The sequence below is a fragment of the Panicum virgatum genome, chromosome 6K (assembly GCF_016808335.1).
Source record: "Panicum virgatum strain AP13 chromosome 6K, P.virgatum_v5, whole genome shotgun sequence".
In the NCBI taxonomy this organism is placed as follows: domain Eukaryota; kingdom Viridiplantae; phylum Streptophyta; class Magnoliopsida; order Poales; family Poaceae; genus Panicum; species Panicum virgatum.
In genome coordinates this window covers 9,604,451-9,629,549 of record NC_053141.1, presented here as the reverse complement: position 1 = coordinate 9,629,549, position 25,099 = coordinate 9,604,451, and the positions used below count along the sequence as shown (strand labels likewise).

General features: G+C 42.0%; 3 protein-coding genes and 1 pseudogene across 3 annotated transcripts; all 4 read right to left on the bottom strand.

The window, feature by feature from the left end:
- Positions 1–1,215: 1,215 nt before the first annotated feature.
- On the bottom strand, positions 1,216–2,326 carry LOC120711636 (germin-like protein 8-5). The gene is made up of 2 exons (XM_039997232.1): positions 2,136–2,326; positions 1,216–1,985 (listed from the first exon to the last, which is right to left on the bottom strand). Exons 1-2 carry the CDS (start codon positions 2,248–2,250, stop codon positions 1,423–1,425), a joined length of 678 nt encoding a protein of 225 aa, XP_039853166.1. The 5' UTR covers positions 2,251–2,326; the 3' UTR covers positions 1,216–1,422.
- A 1,975-nt stretch (positions 2,327–4,301) lies between these two features.
- On the bottom strand, positions 4,302–9,305 carry LOC120711633 (annotated as a pseudogene).
- Positions 9,306–16,735: 7,430 nt separating this feature from the next.
- On the bottom strand, positions 16,736–17,857 carry LOC120713901 (germin-like protein 8-7). The gene is made up of 2 exons (XM_039999865.1): positions 17,683–17,857; positions 16,736–17,486 (listed from the first exon to the last, which is right to left on the bottom strand). Exons 1-2 carry the CDS (start codon positions 17,798–17,800, stop codon positions 16,924–16,926), a joined length of 681 nt encoding a protein of 226 aa, XP_039855799.1. The 5' UTR covers positions 17,801–17,857; the 3' UTR covers positions 16,736–16,923.
- A 5,526-nt stretch (positions 17,858–23,383) lies between these two features.
- LOC120713209 (germin-like protein 8-7) lies at positions 23,384–24,465 on the bottom strand. The gene is made up of 2 exons (XM_039999214.1): positions 24,345–24,465; positions 23,384–24,132 (listed from the first exon to the last, which is right to left on the bottom strand). The coding sequence occupies exons 1-2, from the start codon at positions 24,463–24,465 to the stop codon at positions 23,570–23,572; spliced, it is 684 nt and encodes a 227-aa protein (XP_039855148.1). The 3' UTR covers positions 23,384–23,569.
- Positions 24,466–25,099: the final 634 nt, after the last annotated feature.

Genomic DNA, 25,099 nt, shown 5'->3' with positions numbered 1-25,099 from the left:
TGGTCAAACCAAGTTACGTGTCCACGATCTGCCTATTTAACTCTTTGACTTGTTCATATCACACCCTTATCTATGCTGTCCTTCTGAGGCAACTTGGATCTGCAACATGCATGTGAAAGTGCTCTTGAATTTAGGCCAACTATTCTTCTTAATGACATATAAGAACTACAAGATTAATTAGGTAATAGCTAATCGTGCCTTAATGCACATAACTCAATATTATTTAAAATACTGATATTACATAAACGCAAAATCCATTTTATTTATTCAGAATTAAATCTAAATCATGATTGTGCACATCCACATAAAGATTATTTCTCCATTAATCTTATTATGGGAGACCTACAGTGATTAATTTGTTCCCTTATTACTAGACTAGTTTTAACTTACAATATCCTGAAGCACGATCAGTGTTGGCGGCCTTGTTTTCTTGGCATCATTAAGCTGCCCATGGAAGACAATAGCAGTCACGTCGGGGAAATCTATTTATCTCGCACGTGGCTGCGAACAGAGATGTTGTAGAAGGATGCGATGCTCGCTGCTACTGTGTTGTTGCCGCCAAGTTCAGGGTCTGGATTGCTGGGCCGGGTCTTGTATGGTGGGTCTACGGAATTCGAAAGAGGGACCTTGGGCAGCGGCCGATGATCGGCGCGGTGGCGACGGGTTGTGGACATGGTAGGGAGGCGCGGCCGGTCGTGAGCTGTGGCGGACAACCGGGGGGGGGGGGTCATGGTGAACACCGCCGAGGATGAAGATAGAGGGCAGCAGCTATGGTTGATCCGGCGGCTGGGAGCCGCTGGAGACGGAGGAGGGCATGGCGAGGGCGAGATCTTCTACGACGCATCAGGTGCGTGCATTGTAAATAATTGCATCCGTCACGTCAGCCGAAAAGCCCTCACGGCGGCAAGGTCTGTGATGTGCTTGATGTTAGGCGGGGAAAACCTCACCGAGATAATCATGTACGCCTCGCATAATTTGCAAGTTCTGGGTGGCCAAAGTAACTTGGCGGCTCCTCAAGACCCGTCACACACTTGTTCATTGACGAGCTCGTCGCACGTCTGCACCATTCTAGTTAACCAGTTCACGTTCCAATTTGACCCTTGAGGTCGGGGCCGGAAACACTTCATATGTATTGGGAGGGATTGAGGTGGAAAGTTTGTTTATTTTCCCTGCCAATCCATACATATTGGAAGGGAATGGGTTCACCAAAACAAATTTTGTACGAGCTCCATGTAATTCACTTCAATTTTCAAAGGAGGAATGGTACAACAGTGTCAACGAGTCAGCAGTGACAATATGTGAGTACATGCCATTTATTTTATTGATCATAACATCTAGAAACTCAAAACGTGTAGTAATATGCAAAATACATATAAAGCAAACACTGGACGTAAATTAAATATTATTTATCTAGTTGTTTATCTAGTTGTGATTGTTCTCCCAGAATTGGGCCTGGAGCCAATCAATTGTCCCCTTTTGCACCTGGAATGCCTTGGCCAAGACATCATCTGAGATTGGTGGTTTTGACCCAAACACCGCATTCGCAATGGTAATAGCCCCAGGGTTCTGGCTGCTGAGCGCGGCAAGAGCAACTGCTGGCTTGTCGTATATGGGGTTGAATTGGAAATGGATGAGCCCTTGTGGGAATACAAACACATCACCTTTGTTGAGCACCTTGGCAAATAGCTTGTTGTCTGGGTTGGAGGTGACAAATCCAACGTAGAGTGTCCCCTCCAGCACAGTGAGGATCTCTGTGGCACGTGGATGTGTGTGTGGTGGATTCTGACCTAGTGGTGCATAGTCAATACGGGCTAATGAGATGCCCAGGGTGTTCAGTCCAGGCAACTGCATGACATTGATCAACGTAACATTGGATCCAACCTTGCTCTTCGTGGTGTCCATAGGCTTGTCAAGGTTAGCTGCCTTGAAGAAGTCATCTGCGTTCACGGCCATAGGATCCTTGCAAACAAACCCATTCACCTTCACTGAATAGATAGACAAAGATAATTGTAAGAAAATTAGGTTCAGTACATAATGATGTTTTTTGTATATAGGAGAGATGTATGTTCTAACAAATGATTAAGCATCGATTTAGTTAATTAAGACATCATTGCTTAAAGCGTGTATATTCATACCAGGAGAGTGTATGTCGGCGACGCAGAAGTCCTGGAGTGGGCTAGGGTCAGAAGCAATGGCCACAAAAGTGACCGTTGCTAGAAGAGCTGCAAGAAGAAAGTAGGAGGGAGCCATTTGGATTTCTCTTGCTTTTATGTTTGAGCTCTCTGAAGTAAACTGTCTGCTGCTTGATTGTGTTTGTGTCTGTCTTGTTGATGTTTTGGGCGTGGCAATGGTGTGCTTATATAGGGTCTGCCACTGCAAGAGGCAAAGTCTAGCTATGTTGAACCTACCAACAGAAGAAACGGTCTCTGGCTGTTAGAAGTTGCTGATGATGCAATGAAGAACATTTCAAAGCAGCCACACTTTCAATATTTTAAACCATGCTAACAAATCTGACGTCTTCTCTTTGATCGTATCACACATATAAAAATATATGATCTTTCTTGAGTAATGCTATTTGGATGCTAGTCAAAGATGGTTACATTTTTTAGAAAGTAAATTTTAAATTAGGGAGTAACCAAAATACGTGCTATTCCTAGTAATCACAATAATGGTGCTCGAGAGAACCCCAAATGAAAGATTACATGGTGTTTGGTTCGGTTATTTTTCAGCGTGATCCAATCACACCGTGAGCTGATACCGTTGATTCTGTTTGTTTCACCTTAAACGGGATCCGATAATTGGATAATCGATATCGCACCTTCAGCGAGTCGACTACGCCCGATTTGAGCGGTAAGCGATCCCTCCCGCAGGGACGCATGACACCGCATTGCTTCCCACTTCCGCGCCGCGCCGCTGGTAATACGAGCGGTTGTGGATGCTCCCCTATGCTACAAATCTCCCGATTCAACTCTCGGGCGCTTGCACACTTGGCCATCAACGCTCGTATAGTCACGTCTCAAGTCTCGCTCGTACGCACAATGCCTAATCGAGTCTGGTGATAGCCCTATCTGCTCAAGGGTGAGCTGCAAGCTATCCAGACCATCCATGGCTAAATCGAATATTCGAGCTCCTCCGCCCAAAACCAGGGCCGCACGATTGCCGAAATCTCTACTTTGGTGTTGGTCAAAGTGAGCCAAGAACAAGAAAATTTAAAACTGAGATGGGCATTTCTAATCTAACTAAGAAGAACTGAAGTTGCCTCAGCAAATTTACTTCAGCATCCATATAAAATCCATTGTTGTGGAGCACTAAAAAACAAACCTTATAACATCCTTGCTTTGTACCTAAGTACCTAACATAGGTCACAAATTTTCTTACGAAATAATAGATCATAAATAATCTTCTTATTGTCATCCATGATCAATTGAGTCCTACCTAGAAGATCAATGTCATTTCCAACATTTACTTGGCCAAAATTTTGTTGGAGCAGTTACTTCCACGACTTGATCCAACACATCCATACCAAAGATGGGGGGAGGGTAGATATCACATACACATGTTGAACAATTAAGTCTTCTATATCAGTACCAGATCAATAACCATGTGGTTAGCCGAGTCAACTTCTTGACTTGTTCATATAAAACCCTGACTTGCTCCTTCAGAGGCAATAAGCAGCTACATATCAAAAGGGATGGTTAGTTTGGTGTGTGTGTGTGTGTGTGTGTGTGTGTGTGTGTGTGTTTGGTTTGGGGGGGGGGATATAGCTAGGAAAGGTTCGAGTGGAAATGACAGGCACATTTGTGTGAGAAAACCAGTTTAAGCCCATATGGACCTAGACAACGTACTACAGAACAGAGTTTTAGTAACACCAACTTGTGTTACTGATGCTTAATTAAAGTGTTACTAGATCTCCTAGTAACATATCCTATTAGTGTCACAATATCCAATGTTACTACTATCTGATCTATTGGAACACAAGACATGTGTTCTTTTATATCTAGAAAAGTGTTACTACTCTATAACATGATTTTTTTATCTAGTGGAACATTTGTTAGTGTTACAATAATTATGTACTGTAACATTTTTCTTTATCTCTAGTAACACTTTTTGTTGTGCTAGTAGCACTTTGAGAGGATATAGTTTGGAATTTTAGGAATACATGGTTTGTAACACATGCTTTATCTATTGTAACACATTTAAAATTTCAAGTAAGCAGCAATTATTAACATGCAAACCAACTATAGCCTAAATGTATATTTTGGAGGAAACATAACACATTGCACAATCACTCAAATCATGGATTTCAGTAGTCATAGAAAGTTGCATTGATTGTAGGAATGTAACATAGTCTTTGTTCAAATAATGCAAAGTATATTTACACAATAATATGATAAAGAAGAGCAAATGTTTACAAATCTGCGCTACATGAAATGAAATGCAATAAAAAAATAAGCAATATTCTAGAAATTCTTGTCTTCATGGTCCATGCGTGTGTGCATATTCAAGTACATATATTCATCCATTGATCATTTCAACCTGCATAGAGAATGAGTGTTGTATAAATGATCATTACAAGTTTTCTAGATAAATTATATATGTAGAAAGCTTGTTGTAACATACACAAATCAAAGGCCAAGCAATCGGTGCTCTTTTGGCATGGGCATCACTAATTTTCTTGCATCCACTTGTGGGCCTTACTAATGGCTCATCTTGTATAACAGGATGATTGATACGCACTTTGTAGAATTGTTTTCCTATCTCAACTCCACCAACAGTTTCTTTCGGATTAGAGCTCAAAATGTTTGCATAGGCCACAATTTCCTTATTTGGATAACTTGCAGACTTAAGTACCACTGTGGTTCCATCCTACATTGAATTAACAAAGTCACCAATAAACATTAGTTGAGTAAAGATAATCCAATCAGAATGGATGTTATGTGTGTTCACCTTAATTCGCTGAGGTCGTGTATATTTGGAACACTTCTGTCCTATAGCATTATCTTGGAGTGCTCCTTGCTGGTTTTTTATCATTTGATATTAGGTACGGAATCATGCCAAGAAAATTTTGCATGGACAACTCATAAAGAAGTGTAATTCTTACATATCTTTCTTTTCCTATTTATTCTAGAATCACTTGATGGATGTGTACGCACACCAACCTGAAATCAAGTGAACATTTCTGTATTTACATTGAGTTATGGAGTGCAATAATATTATTAAATGGATGTAACATTGAGTGGCAAATATGACACATATAACTGATTTGGCCAGAATAGTGTACCTCCTTTTGTCTAAAATGATTAGTAGAGCATTGTGGGGATGATTGTTGTGCTTCCTGATCTGAGAAGTCTATGTAATTTGCATCACCTTGACACTAGATCCAACAAAAACTCATATGAATTTAAGACACTAGATAAAAATTTCAAAATATAATCAGCTAATAGTAGGGTGTGAAAGCCAAGAAGGCTCACATGTAGCAGACAGAAGCTCACACATAAAGAACGCGTACACACTGGTTTTGGTGCTGCAAATGCTTGCTGCCTTTTCTGATTTTTTTTCCTCCTATTTGATCCCAGCTGTACACTTCAATTAGCCTAGGCCAATCAGCTAATAACTACAGCAATTACTACTTTGATTTGGCTATTATTCAAACTAACTAGCATCTGGAAATCAGCTACTAAAGACTTAGCACTTAGAATCTACAAACCTTCAGATTCATGCATGCACAGGATTATTGCTAACAAGGTGTTGTTAAGTGACAAGCAACAACTTGATCACCATTTTGTTTGATAGAACTGGATCACTAATTCATGTATGTACACGTATGTAGAAAATAAGAAAGGTATTTGCATTAGGAGGGAGATTCAGTTACCAATTCATCCCTCTGTTGACAGAGAATATCTACATTGTTTGGTTTAGCACATTGAACTCTCTGCAATTTGAAAAGAACATTTTAGCCCAGAGATACATTTATGTTCAAGCATGAAAAATAATACCTTTCTGTTGGAAGACACTACATGATTCTGAATTTTGTCATGGTCAATTTGAAAATGATCAGCCAATTCACAAAGTAAATTTGAGACAAATTTTGAAGCATAGAGTTTAGTAAAAGACATTGGTACCTTTGTTCGTTCTTCACTCTCATGGTGCATTTTGTTGTTTATAAGTTCATCAATAACTTTTTCTTGTCTTCTTGAACGCTCCTTGAACTGCTTTATTTCCTCCAACATGAGTCTCTACATCAGATGACGAACTATGTAGTGCAGCTATATTAATATCCTTGAAACGGCGTGTTGTTCTGCCTTAAACTTGTTTATGAATCGGAAGCAATCCCATTCCATGTACTTGTCCAGGTTTCTCCTCTCCCAAGACTTGATGTAGTGCATCTCCTTCCCATGCAACTCTCCCCTCGCTATCCTGTGCTAATTCTGGTTGTTTTTCAATCAGATTTTCCAACTGAACCTATAAGTGAAAAAGAATAGACCTAAATCTAAATATACTGATAAGTAAAAACATGATGTTTGCAGACATGATATTCACTTCATTGTGTGTGTATATCATACCGCAAGCTGATTTGCTTCCTTCGCCCTTTTCCTGTGAGTTGCTAAGTAAACTATTACTCTATGTGGTTTCTTTTTTTCAGGATCAGCTTGTCTCTAGACAAAATTCCAATACCAGAATGATTAGAAAAAAATAGATGACCCATTGTTCTCAAACCAAGGCTTCAAACTAATAGCAGATTAATAGAATAAAGGGGCTCACCAAGTCCTCTGACCAACGCGCATAACTCTTTGTACCCGCTGTATGTGTTGTCTTCTTCATTTCACGACTTACTTTGTTCCTCTCACTAAGGGCCTGTAGTACATACAACATTAATAAATATTCTTTCAGTTTATAAACAAAAGAGAATGATAGAAATATTGATGAATATTACTGACTTTTCCTTCTGCTGACTTCCAATATTTTACTAGTGCTTTCCATTGATCTTCATCAATATCATCTGGACAGAACTTGTACAAAGCTGACCTTTTCTTCTTTGGATTATATAGCTCACTTTTTAGTGTTGCCTTGTACTTTCTCCAATCTCTACCGATCGACTTTAGTATCCACTTCTCACATGAGCGTGGATACAAGAACTTGGTCTAAAATCAGATAGAGGTATATTTAATTATTTGGATGGTAGTGACTATACCCAAAGCTCATATCATAATATCTTCAAAAATTTAGCATACCTGAATGCACTGAAGTATGGTTTCAGCATTATCATTCTTTACTTTTCTCCAATCTTTGATATGTAAAGGACAATAACCACAATTTCGTGATATGGTGCCTAAAAATTGCCCTAACAGACCACCTTCTTTCCCAATAGGTTGCCCAAGCTGGTTACATTTCACTAATATTCGGTTTTCCTCTGGTAAGTCCCAAACATGCGCCAAAGCTGTTCCCTTTCGCTTGGTTACTTTATTGTCATCACCTTTGAAAATAGGTTCACATTAGTAATCCCAATTACACAGGTACTTGATTACTATTACTAACAAATCTGTACCTGGTGTTTCTTGGATGTCATCATCATCATCATGCTGGTGGTCAACCTCATCGGCATATTGTTCTTTGGATTGAATTACATTCAGCTGTTGCTTTTTCTTTCTACCACTTTTCTCTATGAACAGATGTTGGACAAGAAGAAACACATTTAGAGTAATATAATGCCTATGAACAAATGAAATGTAACTACTAGTGTGATCATGCATATATAAGATTTTCTTGGATGCTGAAACATATACAAAAAAGAGCAAAATGTGGCTTCACAGTACCTTTAGCTTTTTTCGCTGCAGATTTGGATGGTTCTTTGTTGGACTTGGCCTGGTTATTAAAACGACGTTTAAACGTCGTGAAAACGATGTTTTCACGAGAAAACGTTCTTGTGAAATCGACGTTTAAACGTTAAAACGTCCGTTTAAACGATAAAACGTCCATCGTTTCGTTAAAATCTACAATCTAATCGTTTCGTCGTTTTATCATTTGAATAACCCTAGGACTTGGTTGGTGCTATGGTGGCTATTCTCTGTCTTGTCACAAACAAGCTAACATTCTTCTCGCTCTCATTCTCTTCAAGCATTTTCATCACATCCGTATCCCATTGTAGTGCAACCAAACCATCTCTTTTCTTGTAGTATAGATAGTCGATTGATGTGTACCCATATTCCTCGATCAGCTCAATCAAGTTGAAGAAGCATATCACATCTCTGTCCATTTTCCTTTGTACATTTTCCTGTCCTGGAGCTGCCCCCTTGCATACAAGATTTTGGGTCCAAATATCCGCAGCCATGGTTAAAACTGAGCACCTGGGGGAAAACAACATGGTCAATAAAAGTATAAGGGTGTGGTGAAGTATTCTGAATGTTGGATAAATCATTTTCACACCTCCCTAGATCAATGCCATGAAAATACGAGCTGAAGGCTCCCTTTTATTTTACAAAGAGTAGGCATCGATCAGTAAACTTATGCATCAAAATTTAATGGCACATGCTGCAGGTTCCACAAGATTGGTGTGCACAACCTTGTATACATATATTCTATCATTATTGAGCACAATTAATAAAACCAGCAACATCTAAATATGATGTACTCCATCAGATAATATGTGTAAATAATTCAAGTGACAACAATTTCGAATTTAGAAGTTCTCAGATTGTATATAGTTATCTTCTAATATGCACAACTCATGCCCAAGGGTCAGGATTTTGACAAAATATCTTACGATAATCATCTGGATGATATTAGATTTCAGAGCATGTTTTCCTAATATGTTAGAACATAACGGAGTGTGTAGGGATCAATGATTCACACACTCGATTCCATTCACACACTCGATTCCTCCAGTTCAAAATGGGCTAGGGTTAGATTGATTGCTTAGGGATAAATGGCTCTGCCACACGATTCGAGGCACAAAATTGAAGATATGGAATTATAGAAAATGATTGTGTAACTGCAAACAATTGAAATCATGATCAAAGAAGAGATATGGCATACCTTGAACTCCTCTGCGGCCAAGTTGTGGAGGCACAGTGAACTTGTAGAAATTGAAAATGAGAGGATTGCAAATACCAGTGTCAGATCCACAAGAAGAGCGCAGGGAGATGGTCAATAACAGTTGACTTCGAATGGGAGGGTGCTTGGGGCCAGAGATGATCCGGGAGATGGGAGACGAAGGGAGCGATCTTGGGGACGGACGGAGGTGAGATGAGAGCCAAAGGGAGGGTCGGGGACTGGGGGGAGCGAATGGGAAACTGAACTGCCTGGTCCCCTGTTAATAGCTGAGGCGTGGTGGACAGGTGGGAAATTTTGTGCCGCCAAAAAAATTTTTGGTCACAAACTTTTGGTGGGAAACAAGAGTCGTTATCACACTTTGATTGGAAAATTGGATGGAAATAAAATTGTATAGCAGGGACGACACTTGCATATGTGTAACAAAATCTGTGATCACGAGCATGCATAAAGGGTACTAAAAAACTGATTGAAAATTATATACTGTTTTTTCAGCAGGTATATCCATTTTATTTACGTCTAATGGTACTAGATGCTGGTAGTGCTAATGTGATCATATCTTGGCTGGAGAAAGGGCTTCCCAATTTCTTCCTCTGCATATTTTTCTAGGAACCAGTATTATAGGGTCTGTTTGGCGGTCGGAGCTCCCATGGCGGTGGTAGAGCCCAGGCTCCCGCATTCGGGCCCCGCTCGCGGCAGCAGTGGAGCTCCGGCTCCCCCCAGGTGGCCGAGCACGCTCGCAGCGGCTACCCTGCTGTCGTGATGCTTTTTCTTTTGATACTTAACATGTAAAGTAGGGTCGGATAACGAGCCAGCTCAGCATGGTGGCTCATTAAGATAACGAGTTGGCTCAGCTCGGCTCGCCTTGTAATCTTATTAACACGTGGAGAATCCTACTCAGATCGATCCAGCTCACGAGCCAGCTCAAGCAGCTCGCAAGCCAAATAAGGAAATCGAGACTCAGACAGCGCGGACGGTGGGGGCAGGCCAGGGAGCACCGATTTGATTGCGCAGTAGGGGAGCCGGGGTTATGACGGCGCGTAGAGGCCGGCGCTGGCGCCTACAAGTTTGCGAGACGACGTCAGCAGAGGACCGAGGCATGGCTGCCTGCCGGCGCTAGTACCTGTGCTTGTGAGGCCGCGCGAATTGGCAGCAACGAGCAGATTGGGGTTGGAGGGAGACCTTATTGCCCGAGGCCTTCGCCCGCTCGACAAAGCAGTCCGGGTCTTCGTTCCAGCTTGTCTTGACCCGCGTACTCGATGTGGAGACTTTGGTGCGGGGGCCGAAGGTGGCGTCCTCAACAGGCACCTCGCGAGCCAAATAAGGAAATCGAGACTAGGGCAGGCCAGAGGGGCACCGATTTGATTGTACAGCGTGGAAGCCGGGGGCTCAACGGCACGTAGAGGCCGACGCCGGCGCCTGCAAGTCGGCGTGGCTACGCGGATTTTGCTAATCTATATTATTTAAATGTATAACCAAATGTATATATGTTAGTAATAGGTAGACCTTGGACTGCCCTAAATTTGGGCCCAAAGTATTTACCAGCATACCACACGATAATCAGTCATCTTGCAAGATTCATCTGCTTCTATTGCTGCCCAACACCGTGACCCAATTACGATATAGAGCGTTTTGGTTGTCTAAGCAAACGCTATCCAAACTGATACAGTTCATGGGCCGTTCATGGGCTGTTGCTGGATTGTAGATGCGTAGGCTACCTACCATCCAGGTTCCCCCCTACGCCTCCCCGTGGAGCTGCATCGTGCCGCCGCCGGCAGCTCCTGCCTCCATCGGCCACAGCCCACCAGGCCATCAGACTCGCGCCTCTAAGGGTGGGAATGTGGAAATGGTTATCCGAATTTTTTTTCATCCGTATCCGTATCCGCACCTAATATGGATATCCGTATTCGTATCCGATTGTAATGTGGTACTAAAGTGGATATATCCGAATTCATTTTCCCTCATTTTTCTCTATCCGATTCCACATCCGTATTCGACAATATCCGCAACATCCGTATTCGAATAAGAATGAGCACATAGGAAACTATTAAAAATTATATATATAACTAATGATTAGTGATATATTAGTTTTAGTATTAATAATAATGTATTTAGTGGAACTATTTAAGAGTGATCATGAATAAATGACATGTGCTACTAGGTTTAATATTACTAATGATATATAAATATTAAGTTTAATTAATTTCAATTTAATTAACTATGTTTTTATATGGATAATCATATTGATTTTAATTTACTTTGGTTTATCCACTTATTGATAAAATTATAAATATACTTTATTCCATTTATTCTTTATAACTATCTATATTTCCATTAAATATTTATTTATTTACATTTATATCTTTATATTATTAACTATTTAAATATTTATGGATAAATATGTTTTGATGAGATGTCTTTTTCTTAACTACAACAATTACATACTTTAATCCTTATTGTATAATGACTTAGCGATACCTTCGAAATATATTTATAATGAATAAAACAAACGAATATAACTATGTTCCAAATCAAGTAAATATCCGAATTCGGTATCCGAATTCGAGACATCCGTTTTGCATCGTATCCGACAACACCCGAATCCGTATCCGTATCCGAGTTAAAATATGGTAAAAAATACTATCCGAATCCTATTCCATACGTATCCGATCCGATTCCATCCTTACGCGCCTCCTACCGGCCCCTCGACTCCGACGGACCCCTGCTTGGAGCTGGACTGCTCGAGGTAGCCCCTCGCGGTGGAATACTGAGTTTACAGTTAACTGTAACTCCAGGAACTTACGGTCGATTCGTTTCCTTCCCCTTCCCCATTCCTCCTTCCTTTCCTTCCCATTCCTCTCGACAGATCGGGGTCCCGACCATAAGTTGCTGCCGCCGCCGGCGCGCCTCCCCGCTGCCGACTCCCCGCCGACCGCCACTCCCCTTCCTCCCCGAAGCCGCGCTCCCCACCCTCCCCTGAGCCGGCTCCCATTCCTTGCCGAAGCCGCCGCGCCTTCCCCACGGCCGGCGCCGCTGCTGTCGCTGGACCGTCTCCATGGGAAGCCACAAACCGCCGGCGGCGCCGCTGGATCCGCCTTCCTTGGGCCGCCGCGCGCTCCCCCGTCGCCCGCCGCTGTGAGATCCTGCCTCCGCTGGGCCACCGCGTGCTCGCCCGCCGCCGCCACAGCCGGATCCACCTCCGTGCGCTGTGCGGCGGGGGATGCGCGGCGCGGTGGGCCGCCGACGGGCCGGCGGCGTTGGCGGGGAGGTAGGTTTTTTTTATTTAACAATTTTTTTTTACCGACCAAAAGTTTACCCAAATTTTTTTCTTTCTTGATTTTGATGCAAATTTTTTTATTCTAAGTATTTTTTTTGGATGCAAATTTTTTTCTATTCTGGATGCCAAATTTCTCTTTACAAAATTTCTCAATTTTTCTCTCAAATTTTTGTTTCTAACTTTTTCTCGTCAAAAATTTTTCTCTCTCCAAAATTTCTCTTAGAAAAAAATTTCTAAAATCGGAAAACGACAAAAAATTACTAAAAATGAAAAAAAAACGGTCGGAAGATCGACCGTAGGGAGCCCTTCCCTACGGTCAACCGTAAATTAGCGATATCACCCCCTCGCGGCCGCGCCCTGACCCAGCCGCTCGGCGTGGCTCCGCACTCCGCAGCCCCGCACAAGTTTCCTTCTTGCGTGACACTGGGAGTTATTAATATTTTTTTTTATTGCAGAACTATCAAACTTGGAGAAATCCATGAGTTGTAGATATATTATAGTTTGTTTTGATGACATTGCAAAAGCTATATTTGTAATAAAAACTAGTACAATATACTTTACTTATTGTTAAATTTTCAATGAGTTTTGTTTGTACACAAACTCCTTGCCTTATTATCATATATTGAGCTGACCCCACATTGAACATTATGTATGCCGTGGCCAATAAATGAGTCCTTTTCATCACTAATACTTCTTTTTTTATATAATTTCTTCGATATTCCCAATTGTCTACTCGCGATGCTATCTAGTGTCATCACATTCATGGCACTTAGTGAAAAAAAATTGTATGGGCTTCTTTGTAACACTTAAATTGTAATATTTTTTTTATATGTGTTACAAAATACTACTATCTTTGTAACATTTTAGTGTGTGTGTTACACTAAATATTTTCTATAACACAATTTTACATAACAAGTGCTATGTGTTACAGCATTCATTTGTAACACATATCTATGTGTTCTTATTAAATTTCTCTGTAACACAATGATGAATGTGTTACAGGAGTGTGTTTTACAATATCTTCGTTATGTAGCCAGCAACACAACTAGTTGGAGGTTTCAAACGATTTTGTTTATTGTGTCTTCAATACAGTTGCCTAACGGATAGTGATTGTGCCCTAAAAAATCACTACCAGTTTAAGGCTCTAATTGATATTTGGCCACAGACACCTGGCGGCTAGCAAGACCCATCACACACTTGTTCATCGGCCATGGGAGTCGGAGCTCCATGGCGGTGGCGGAGCCCAGGCTCCCGCACGCGGCACTGGTGCTCGGGCCCCCGCTCGCGGCAGCAGTGGAGCTCCGGCTCCCCCTAGGTGGCCGAGCACGGTCGCAGTGGCTACCCTGCTGTCGTGATGCTTTTTCTTTTGATACTTAACATGTCAAGTAGGGTTGGATAACGAGCCAGCTCAGCATGGTGGCTCATTAAGATAACGAGTTGGCTCAGCTCGGCTCGCCTTGTAATCTTATTAACACGCAGAGAATCCTACTCAGATCGATCCAGCCCACGAGCCAGCTCAAGCAGCTGGCAAGCCAAATAAGGAAATCGAGACTCAGACAGCGCGGATGGTGGGGGCAGGCCAGGGAGCACCGATTTGATAGCGCAGTGGGGGAGCCGGGGTTATGACGGTGCGTAGAGGCCAGCGCTGGCGCCTACGAGTTTGCGAGACGACGTCAGCGGAGGACCGAGGCATGGCTGCCTGCCGGCGCTAGTACCTGTGCTTGTGAGGCCGCGCGAATTGGTAGCAACGAGCAGATTGGGGTTGGAGGGAGGCCTTCGCCCGCTCGACAAATCATTCCGGGTCTTCGTTCCAGCTTGTCTTGACCCGCGTACTCGACGTGGAGCCTTCGGTGCGGGGGCCGAAGGTGGCGTCCTCAACAGGCAGCTCGCGAGCCAAATAAGGAAATCGAGACTAGGGCAGGCCAGAGGGGCACCGATTTGATTGTACAGCGTGGAAGCCGAGGGCTCAACGGCACGCAGAGGCCGACGCCGGCGCCTGCAAGTCGGCGTGGCTACGCGGATTTTGCTAATCTATATTATTTAAATGTACAACCAAATGTATATATGTTAGTAATAGGTAGGCCTTGGACTACCCTAAATTTGGGCCCAAAGTATTTACCAGCATACCACACGATAATCAGTCATCTGGCAAGATTCATCTGCTTCTATTGCTGCCCAACACCGTGACCCAATTACGATATAGAGCGTTTGGTTGTCTAAGCAAACGGCTATCCAAACTGATACAGTTCATGGGCCGTTCATGGGCTGTTGCTGGATTGTAGATGCGTAGGCTACGTACCATCCAGGTTCCCCCCTACGCCTCCCCGTGGAGCTGCATCGTGCCGCCGCCGGCAGCTCCTGCCTCCATCGGCCACTGCCCACCAGGCCATCAGACTCGCGCCTCCTACCAGCCCCTCGACTCCGACGGACCCCTGCTTGGAGCTGGACTGCTCGAGGTGGCCCCTCGCGGCCGCGCCCTGACCCAGCCGCTCGGCGTGGCTCCGCACTCCGCAGCCCCGCACCAAGTTTCCTTCATGCGTGACACTTGGAGTTATTAATATTTTTTTTATTGCAGAACTATCAAACTTGGAGAAAGCCATGAGTTGTAGATGGAGTATATCATAGTTTGTTTTGATGACATTGCAAAAGCTACATTTGTAATAAAAACTAGTACAATATACTTTATTTATTGTTAAATTTTCAATGAGTTTTGTTTGTACACATACTCCTTGCCTTATTATCATATATTGAGCTGACCCCACATTGAACATTATGTATGCCGTGGCCAATAAATGAGTCCTTTTCGTCACTAATACTTCTTTTTTTATATAATTTCTTCGATATTCCCAATTGTCTACTCGCGATGCTATCTAGTGTCATCACATTCATGGCACTTAGAGCATCTCCAGCAGTTTGCCATATTTTACTTGGCATATCTTGTATTTTGCCAACTTCTAAAAAGATATGCCAAATAAAAAAAAAACTTATCTCCAACAGTTTGGCATAATTCACTTGCCAAACCCAATCTAACTTACATCAGGAACCCTGAGAGAAAAACAAAATTATATTTGTGTCCTTCCACATCTTGAAAACTTAAATCAGGAACCCTTCTCTGTTATTTATTTCTTTTTTCAACCTCCCACCTGACTAGAAACCACGATGCCAACCGCGCACCGCGCGCGTATATTTACGCGCTGGAGGCTAGTTTTTCCCAAATTGCTAAAAACTGCCAAGTCTTTTGCCAAACTGTTGGAGGAGTATTTTTAACGTTTTTGCCAAAAATCAAAGATGACAACTCGATTTGCCAAACTGCTGGAGATGCTCTTAGTGAAAAAAAATTGTATGGGCTTCTTTGTAACACTTAAATTGTAACATTTTTTTTATATATGTTATAAAATACTACTATCTTTGTAACATTTTAGTGTGTGTTACAGTAAATATTTTATGTAACACAATTTTACATAACAAGTGCTATGTGTTACAACATTCATTTGTAACACATATCTATGTGTTTCTATTAAATTTCTCTGTAACACAATGATGAACGTGTTAGGAGTGTGTTACAATATCTTCGTTATGTAGCCAGAAACACAACTAGTTGGAGGTTTCAAACGATTTTGTTTATTGTGTCTTCAATACAGTTGCCTAACGGATAGTGATTGTGCCCTAAAAAATCACTACCAGTTTAAGACTCTAATTGATATTTGGCCAGTCACCTGGCGGCTAGCAAGACCCATCACACACTTGTTCATCGGCTAATAAATACCTTTCACTACTAAAAAACCGATTTGTAGAAACACCTCGAATTTTTTTAGGGACGGAACAAAATTTCGTCATTCTCACAAAAATTGCTTAGTTACTGTAGCAACCGACCCGCATCTAAAAATATATTTGTAGGGGGTGACGGCGCTGAGCGGCGGCAGCGCAGGGCCTGGGCCGTGGGGGCGGCGGGGCACAGCAGCCAGTGGCGTGTGCGGCCTGCGGCGGACGCGGCGGCCGGTGTGGCGCCGACACGGCGCATGGAGGTCTACGGCGCGTTCGGCGGTCTGCGGCGAGCGCCGCGGGCTGTGGCGAGCGCGGTTGCGAGCGTGGCGCCGGCAGGGCTCTAGGGCGTGTACTACATGAAGGAAGAAGGCTGCTGGGGTGATTCACTGATTCTATTTGAGCACGGCTTCTTTAGGCCTGGAAGATGCTCGGCAGCACATAAGCTTTGCCACTCCCAACGCCCTCTACCTATTTGACCATTTGCCGCATGTACATAACTTCGTGTTTCCACAAATCACAATTATCTTTTGCGGTCTCCAAATAAACCCATGTGCTATATATATTCATATATAAATTAGGGTTCGTAATAATTATTGTTTTATGCAATCAGACCAACAACATGAACACATATTCTTGAATAACTTGTATACAAGGTTCACTTTAAATTATCCAAAGAGGGTAGCAACCCTCCCAAGTACACAATAACATTGGCAGTACATAAATACTCGCCATTTATTTTACCAAACATAGAATAGAAACTAAAACAAAGTAATCGTATACAAAATGCAAGTAAAACAAACATTTTCATACTAGAAATTCATGCTAGATTTGATTTAGTTGTGGTTGTCCTGCCAGAACTGAGCCTGAAGCCAATCAATTGTTCCCTTCTCCACCTGGAATGCCTTGGCCAAAACATCATCGGAGATCGGAGGCTTTGATCCAAAGACTGCATTGGCTATGGTGATAGCCCCGGGGTTTTGGCTGCTGAGTGCAGCGATTGCGACCGCTGGCTTGTCGTGGATGGGGTTGAACTGGAAGTGGATGAGCCCTTGGGGGAATACGAACACGTCGCCCTTGTTGAGGACCTTGGCAAACAGGGTGTTGTTTGGGTTGGAGGTGACAAACCCAACATAGAGCGTCCCCTCGAGCACCGTGAGGATTTCAGTAGCACGTGGGTGCGTGTGCGGGGGGTTCTCACCTAATGGCGCATAGTCGATGCGAGCTAGAGAGATGCCAAGAGTGTTGAGGCCAGGGAGCTCCATGGCATTGATCAATGTGACAATAGACCCCACCTTGCTATCCTTGGTGTTCTTGGGCTTGTCAAGGTTAGCTGCCTTGAAGAAGTCATCCGCATTCACGGCCATGGGGTCCTTGCAAACAAATCCATTCACCTTCACTGTACGCATAGAAGAAGCAAAATAGATATACAAGATCAGAAACTGGGTGGTGCAAACGATAACAAGTTCACTGTGCACATAGAAGAAGGAAAACAGATACATAAATATATATGTACCCTCTAACAGATGAGTGCCGTTTGTTTACTGCATTAACATTAAAACTACATCAATTGCAGCAAGTGCAAGCAGGCATACCAGGAGAGTGCCTGTCTGCGACGCAGAAGTCCTGGAGCGGACTAGGATCAGAAGCATTGCCCAGACAAGAGACCAATGCTAGAAGAACAGCCAGAAGGAAGTAGGAGGATAGGGCCATTTTCTTTTCTCTCGTGCCTTTTCTTTTGGCGCTCTTTGCAGTAGGCTAATCAGTTTCTTGTGTTTGTTTTGTTGATGCAGGGAGGTGGGATGTGCTTATATAGCCATAGCCATAGCATGCACGCAGCTGCGTGAACTTCTGAACAATTGAGCAAGTCAATAAGTTGAATGGACCAACAGAAGAAATGATCTCTGGTTGCTAGAACCTGCTGATGAAATAATAAGGAGCTATATGAATCTTTCAAATCTATCGTTGTCAATATCTTTACACGGTAGTACCAAATCTGATCGGGTCGCTTTGCTCGTGGCCAATGATGGTTACCCTTGTCAATTTGAAATCTCAGACTTTAAACTGCTATTTCCTTTGTGCCTAAAATAAAGCTATGTCATCCAGGAAACAACCATAGAGCTAGTGTGCCCTCAGGGGCCCCTGCAGATCTTGAGGCCATTGATCTGGATGACGGACCCCACCTTGTTCTTCATGGTATCCATATATAGGCATATGTCAAGGTTGGCTGCTTTGAAGAAGTCGTCTGCCGTCACAGGCTCACAGCCACTGGGTATTTGGCTCTTTGCAAACAAGTCCATCCACCTGCACTGTGCCAAGCAGTAGTGAGAACTTGTGGGCAGCAGAACAAGTCAAGTAGATCGATCCTATCAATGGAGTTGTTTCTTGTCAGCAGGTTCACGGAAGTGGTGACCTCAGTGCTCGTCTAGAACCAATTGGTTACTATGTTTATTTTGTCAATCCCCCAACAAGTCAAAACTAATGGTTTTGTTATTCCAGGGATCCATAAATCAATACGTGCATTAAGAGTTCTTTTTTTGAAACGTTACAGAAGGGTTCAAGAATGTCATGGGAAATAAGAAGCACAGATTGTTGCATATTCCATCTTGATAATATTAATTAAATACTCTCTCCGTTCTAAATTATAGGTTGTTTGACATTTTCAACTCCAAGTTTGACCACTCGTCTTATTCAAAAAAATTATACAGATATAGTCAAATTTAAGTCATTTTTGAAGAACTTATATTGATAAAGCATCCAACAGCAAAAGAAGTGATATTTTGTACAAATTTTTGAATAAGACGAGTGATCAAACTTGATGTCAAAAAAGTTAAATGATCTATACTTTGGAATGGAGGGAGTAGTGAACAATGCGAGACTGTCATTGAACACTCGGGATTTAGCAAAAAAAAAAGGTTTTAATTATTTGTGGTACGGTGGTCACGAATCCGATCCATATAATCCTGATTCGAGGCACATGGCCCACCTCTGTTTTTGATATTACAGTATGTGTGTGTGTCTAAAAAATCTGATATAACTTAAAGTTTGTTTAATCCCTAAAAGTGACATTTAATAAGTAAACATTTTAACTAATTATCTGGTCAGAAATTTCTATATTAATTGAAAAGCAGAGGGAGTACTACAAAAAGCATGGCTTCGGATTTCCTCCCACTTTCATGTTTCTTATCAGCAGGTACACGGAAGCTGTGACCTAAGAGCTGATCACCACCTGGTAGAAATTAGTTTCTATATGTTTATTTTGTGAATCTCCCAAGTCAACTAGTGTTGAGTACTTTGGATACCAATAAATACGACACATCATATAGACGTAGTGGAAAAGTGTTCAAAATGTCAAGGAAAAGAAATCACAAGCACAGCTTGATGCGTATTCCATCTTGCCATTGATCACGTAGTGAACAATGTGATTTTTTTCATTGATCACACCAGTTAGAATTTACGGTCATCACCATTTTGTAAATTTTGGTGTTTATTACACTACTACTCAGTGGTCATCACCAACAGTCAACAGAAGAAATGGTCCCTGACTGTTAGAAAACTTGCTAATGTGGAGTATTAAACTACACTGTTATCTTATACTCAATCCATTTTAAATAACTAATTAGTTTGTCCTAACCGTGAAAACTGGGTTGTGGGAAACATCTTATATTCAAGAACCGAGGTAGTACGTATATAATCTTTTAGAATTACCTTTTCGCAGCATATTCAAGATATATGGTTACATAAATTTCAAATGTTAGTTACTAACAAAAAAAATGTGATTTCCATATGACTAAATATGGTACACTACTACAGAAATTATTTTCAGCACCGGTATTTTCACCTCCCGGTTCTTAAGGACCGGCGATGAAGTTAGGGCGCAATGGGCTGTAGGGCTGGTGGTGAAAATTATTAATTGTTACCATGGAATAAGTACTGTGATTGCTAAAGAATTTAAAGCAAGTGCCCTAACATGCACGAGAATGATTCTTTTTTGTAAACAAATGGACATTAATATGGTAGATCGCACTGGCATAGGCGCGTACTCCGAATTGACTCGTCACCGTCTAAATCTTCAAACCACACTATTCATACAACTGTTGAACAATCTCTGTGTTGTCACTGATGATCACAAAAGTAATAGAAGATTAGCGTTTCCAATATTTACTTTCTTGTGTTTTAGTTGGAATGATACTTGCAGGAATTATTCACAGTGCAATAATGCACCCGATATTACTAGACGCGGGCAGAACTGGTGCATATGGGTAGCTGACGCACATACATTGCTTGCAAGTTAAACAACAAAAGCGTCTATCAATACCAGATCAACGACTAACACACGATCTACCCAGTCAACATCATTACTTGATCGTGTCACACGATTTTGTAGTTAGTCTCAGTTTCTTCCAAATTTTAGTTTATTGCTTGGTCATATATATCCAGAGGACTGAGCAATACGGGTTATGGTCATATCAAACTTTTGGCTGGGCTTACAATAATATTGAGAGAAATTTGAGGATATAATCCATTTTCATACTCAATTATTGGATGCAAATTCGTGGCAGTGAGAAAACAGGGGAGTTTCGATTGGTAGCAAGCAGGAATAATTTTGGTTGCTGAGGGATTTGTTTGAGTCAGAAAATGAATCCCTACCAAATAGTGGTTAGATAGATATTGGGCGCGTGTATATATAATTAAATACTGCACTACTATCGCATCAAAATTTGTTAACACGTGCAAGATGATATGTAACACCCAAAATTTCACCTCTAGAATGTCCTTGCCTCCTTTTTCTCCTTCCACAAGACCCGCAGCCCTAATGCCCCCTACCCCACCACCGTCGATCCTCCATCACGAAGGTCCTCCGCTCGGGCCATTGCCGCCAGCAACTCTGTAGTGAGCCAAGGACGCGCCCAACATTTTCTCTCTCGTTTTCACGCTCCAATCGCCGTTCCCCATGCTCAACGGAGTCCGTCACAACGAGCTCTTGCCGCCGGACTCCACTGTGACTCCTCAACCCGGCCTCTAAGCCCCTAACTTGCTTCACCGCGACCCCCTCGTGCTACAGCACCACTCGGTGCATTTTTTGAAACTCTGTAGAGCCATACCGGCGCTACGCTAGTGAGCTTCGATGAGCCGCCCCCCTTACGCCCAGCACCACCGCGTTGGCATTCTCCACCGGCCCTATGCCCTCCGGTGTCTCCAGCCGTCCGATTCGGGGCTAACGGCCTAGATCAAATCTATCTCCGGTCAAACTAGTCACCCAGCTAGTCATCGGTTTCCAAAACTCCGCTGGAGTTTATCAAATCAACCCGCCATCCATCCTTTCTCAAAACTATTTCAAACTAAGTCCTTTTTATTGCGTTTATACCCCTTATTGTTTAAAAATAGAGCCTGCCGTCCCTAGTTGAGTTTTTAACGCTTTAGCTCTAGTTTTTATATAAAATTGGTTTTTTATCCCCTAGTTTCTTTATGTTTAGCCATGCTAATTAGTGTTTTTTTGGTGTTTAATAAGCCGCTGCAGAGCTTTATTAGAATATCTTTAGCCTTTAAACCCATCTATTATCTTATTATTTGGCCAACAAACGGACTCTCCACGTTCGCTCTCAAGGTCTAGAAATTCCCACGTTAATCGGAGAAAAATAGAAAAATAAAAATTACCCACCACTGCCATTACGATAAAAATTAGCCTAAAATACCCCTATGTCTAATTAAAAATCGCCCACCAATATCATTATGAAAAATTGAATATAAAATACCATTTAGCTATGTATCAGTTACAAATACATACTACTAATAAAATCTAAAGCTAACAACAATCAATCAAAATAAAATGAAAATAAGAATAATTATCTGCACAATATTATTAAAGCTCAACAAATCAAATTGTTATTTTAGATAGATCATAGTTGAATTGTTTTAATCAACAATAAGACATAATTTACGATAATGAACAGGATGATGAATGGTAAAAATATAGTATAACCTTTAAGTAAGGATACAAGGACATTTAAATTTTCAATACTAGCGGCGCAAATGCGCGGGCTATACGCCTAGTTTCAAGTATTCTTAGTACTATTTTGATGTTGTAACACATAGAACTAGTTTTAAGCTTCTTTTATCTATTTAACTCATGTTTGGTGTACTATTCTAATTTTTTGTTTGCCTGTATGTGATTGTATTATTTGGCTTGTTCGAGATGCGTAGATGAGGAGTGGTCCCAAGAGCAAGAGTTTGAAGAATTTGAGCCTTAGAAAGTAAAGGAAGGTAAGTATATTTCTTGATCATACTTTTGTCCTAACAACCTTTATTGTTTATTTTACACTTGCTTGAATTAAATTGATGGGACCTATTCTATCCGTATTTGTTATCCATCTCCTTGAAGCTGAGTTATTTATTTAATTGTCGGGTAATTTGCTTAGTTGCTAAGTTGCTAAACGCAATGGTTATGGGTGGTTTATGAAAATAATACTTGACATATGACTTGTATCTTTTGAAACTACTGAGATGGATTGGTTTTAATGATTAATTAAAATCCATGCAGTGACCACCCGGGAGAACAGTGCAATCACAAGAACTCATAGGGTCTGATCTTAGTTAAGTATAATTGGATGTGTCTATCTTGTTACGCAAGAGGGAGGGGGGATTGTGATGAGGTGTTCGCTGCATGATAAGGGTGTACACATTTGTTTGGTTTTTGTCATGACTCGGGTGAGATTCACTCACGTAGCGGTTGAAACCTTAGTGGGCTACTGACCTGTTAGGGAGTTCTTGGAAGGGCATCATAGTGAATCTCTGCCACTCACCTCAAAAGTGTTTAAGGGCCTTGCAAACTCCGGCATCAAGGGAAAAGACTTGTGGATAAAGTGTACAACATGCTTTTTTTTGTTCTTAACTCTGGGCACCAAGGAATACAGGGGAGCTAATAGTCTGCACTCTGCAACATGCTTTGTGCCTTTGTTTTTAACTCTGCTCGCAGCAATTTATTTTGCCCATTTTAACTGAGCTTGCACATGCATGTGGCCTTCCACTGGCGGAGCCCGGGCCGGTGCCCAGGGTCGCCGGGCCCTGGGTCCACCCCTGGCGCATAAGCTTTGCCACTATCGACGCCCTATACCTATTTGACCACTTGCCGCATATACAATATAACTTTGTGTTTCACAAATCACAATTATGTGTTGCGGGCTCCAAATAAACCCGTGCGTTATATATATTCATATGTAAATTGGGGCTCATAATTAATTATTGTTTTATACAATCAGACCGACAACATGAATACATATTTTTGAAGAAATTGTATACGAGGTTCACTTTAAATTATTCAAAGAGGGCAGTAACCCTCGCAGGTACACAATAACATTTGCAGTACATAAATACTCACCATTTATTTTACCAAACATAGCATAAAAACTAAAAACAAGTAATCGTATACAAGATGCACGTAAAGCAAACTTTTTCATAGTAGAAATCTATGCTTGATTTGATTTAGTTGTGGTTGTCCTCCCAGAACTGAGCCTGAAGCCAATCAATTGTCCCCTTCTCCACCTGGAATGCCTTGGCCAAAACATCATCAGAGATAGGAGGCTTTGATCCAAAGACTGCATTGGCGATGGTGATAGCCCCAGGGTTTTGGCTGCTGAGCCCAGCGATTGCAACCGCTGGCTTGTCATGGATGGGGTTGAACTGGAAGTGGATGAGCCCTTGGGGGAATACGAACACGTCACCCTTGTTTAAGACCTTGGCAAATAGGGTGTTGTTTGGGTTGGAGGTGACAAACCCAACATAGAGCGTCCCCTCGAGCACCGTGAGGATTTCAGTAGCACATGGGTGCGTGTGCGGGGGGTTCTCACCTAATGGCGCATAGTCGATGCGAGCCAGAGAGATGCCAAGAGTGTTGAGGCCAGGGAGCTCCATGGCGTTGATCAATGTGACAATAGACCCCACCTTGCTATCCTTGGTGTTCTTGGGCTTGTCAAGGTTAACTGCCTTGAAGAAGTCATCCGCATTCACAGCCATGGGGTCCTTGCAAACAAATCCATTCACCTTCACTGTACGCATAGAAGAAGCAAAATAGATATACAAGATCAGAAACTGGGTGGCGCAAACGACAACAAGTTCACTGTGCACATAGAAGAAGCAAAACAGATAGACAAATATATATGTACCCTCGGACAGATAATTAGTTAATTACTGTTTTGATTTTTCTTTATTGCATTAACATCAAAACAACATGAATTACACCAAGTGAATGCATGCATACCAGGAGAGTGCTTGTCTGCGACACAGAAGTCCTGGAGTGGGCTAGGATCAGAAGCATTGCCGCCCTGACAAGTGACCAATGCTAGAACAACAGCCAGAAGGAAGTAGGAGGATGGGGCCATTTTCTTTCCTCTCGTGCCTTTTCTGTTGGCGCCCTTTTTAGTAGGCTAAACCAGCTGCTAATTGTGTTCGTTTTGTTGATGCAGGGAGATGGGATGTGCTTATATAGCCCATAGCACGCAGCAGCGTCAACTTCTGAACAACTGAGCAAGTTGAATCGACCAACAAAAGAAATGGTCTTTGGAGCTACATCAACCTTTCAAAGCGGTACCCAAATCTTTACACGTTAGTAATAGTACCAAATCTGATCAGGTCGCTTTGCTCCTGGCCAAAGATGGGAAACTTAAAATGCTATACCCTCCGACCCTAAAATAAACTCATGGAGGGAAAAACTCAGACATATTAGCCATATTATTATGGTACTAATTGAAACTGCGGCATGCATATCGTACATAACAATGACAATGATTCTTGGACAAAGATTGAATAATCACAGAATGATGTTCTTTTAGGTAACGCGGAGGTAATAAGTATAGGCAGCTAGCAGGTGTCTAACAGGGATACGTGGAAGACATTGGCCTAATCTTGTATCTGCTGGATGATTGTGACAAACCAACGTTCAGGGCATCAGTCAATATATGCATTCGATCTTGTATGTACGGAGAGAGTCTACAGTACCAAATTAATTTACAATGA

Coding starts and splice junctions, on each gene's coding strand:
- LOC120711636 (XM_039997232.1), bottom strand. CDS start 2,250: ATGGCTCCCTCCTACTTTCTTCTTGCAGCTCTTCTAGCAACGGTCACT. Junction 1,986..2,135: donor CGCCGACATACACTCTCCTG/GTATGAATATAC, acceptor CTATCTATTCAG/TGAAGGTGAATGGGTTTGTT.
- LOC120713901 (XM_039999865.1), bottom strand. CDS start 17,800: ATGGCCCTATCCTCCTACTTCCTTCTGGCTGTTCTTCTAGCATTGGTC. Junction 17,487..17,682: donor CGCAGACAGGCACTCTCCTG/GTATGCCTGCTT, acceptor CTATGCGTACAG/TGAAGGTGAATGGATTTGTT.
- LOC120713209 (XM_039999214.1), bottom strand. CDS start 24,465: ATGGCCCCATCCTCCTACTTCCTTCTGGCTGTTGTTCTAGCATTGGTC. Junction 24,133..24,344: donor CGCAGACAAGCACTCTCCTG/GTATGCATGCAT, acceptor CTATGCGTACAG/TGAAGGTGAATGGATTTGTT.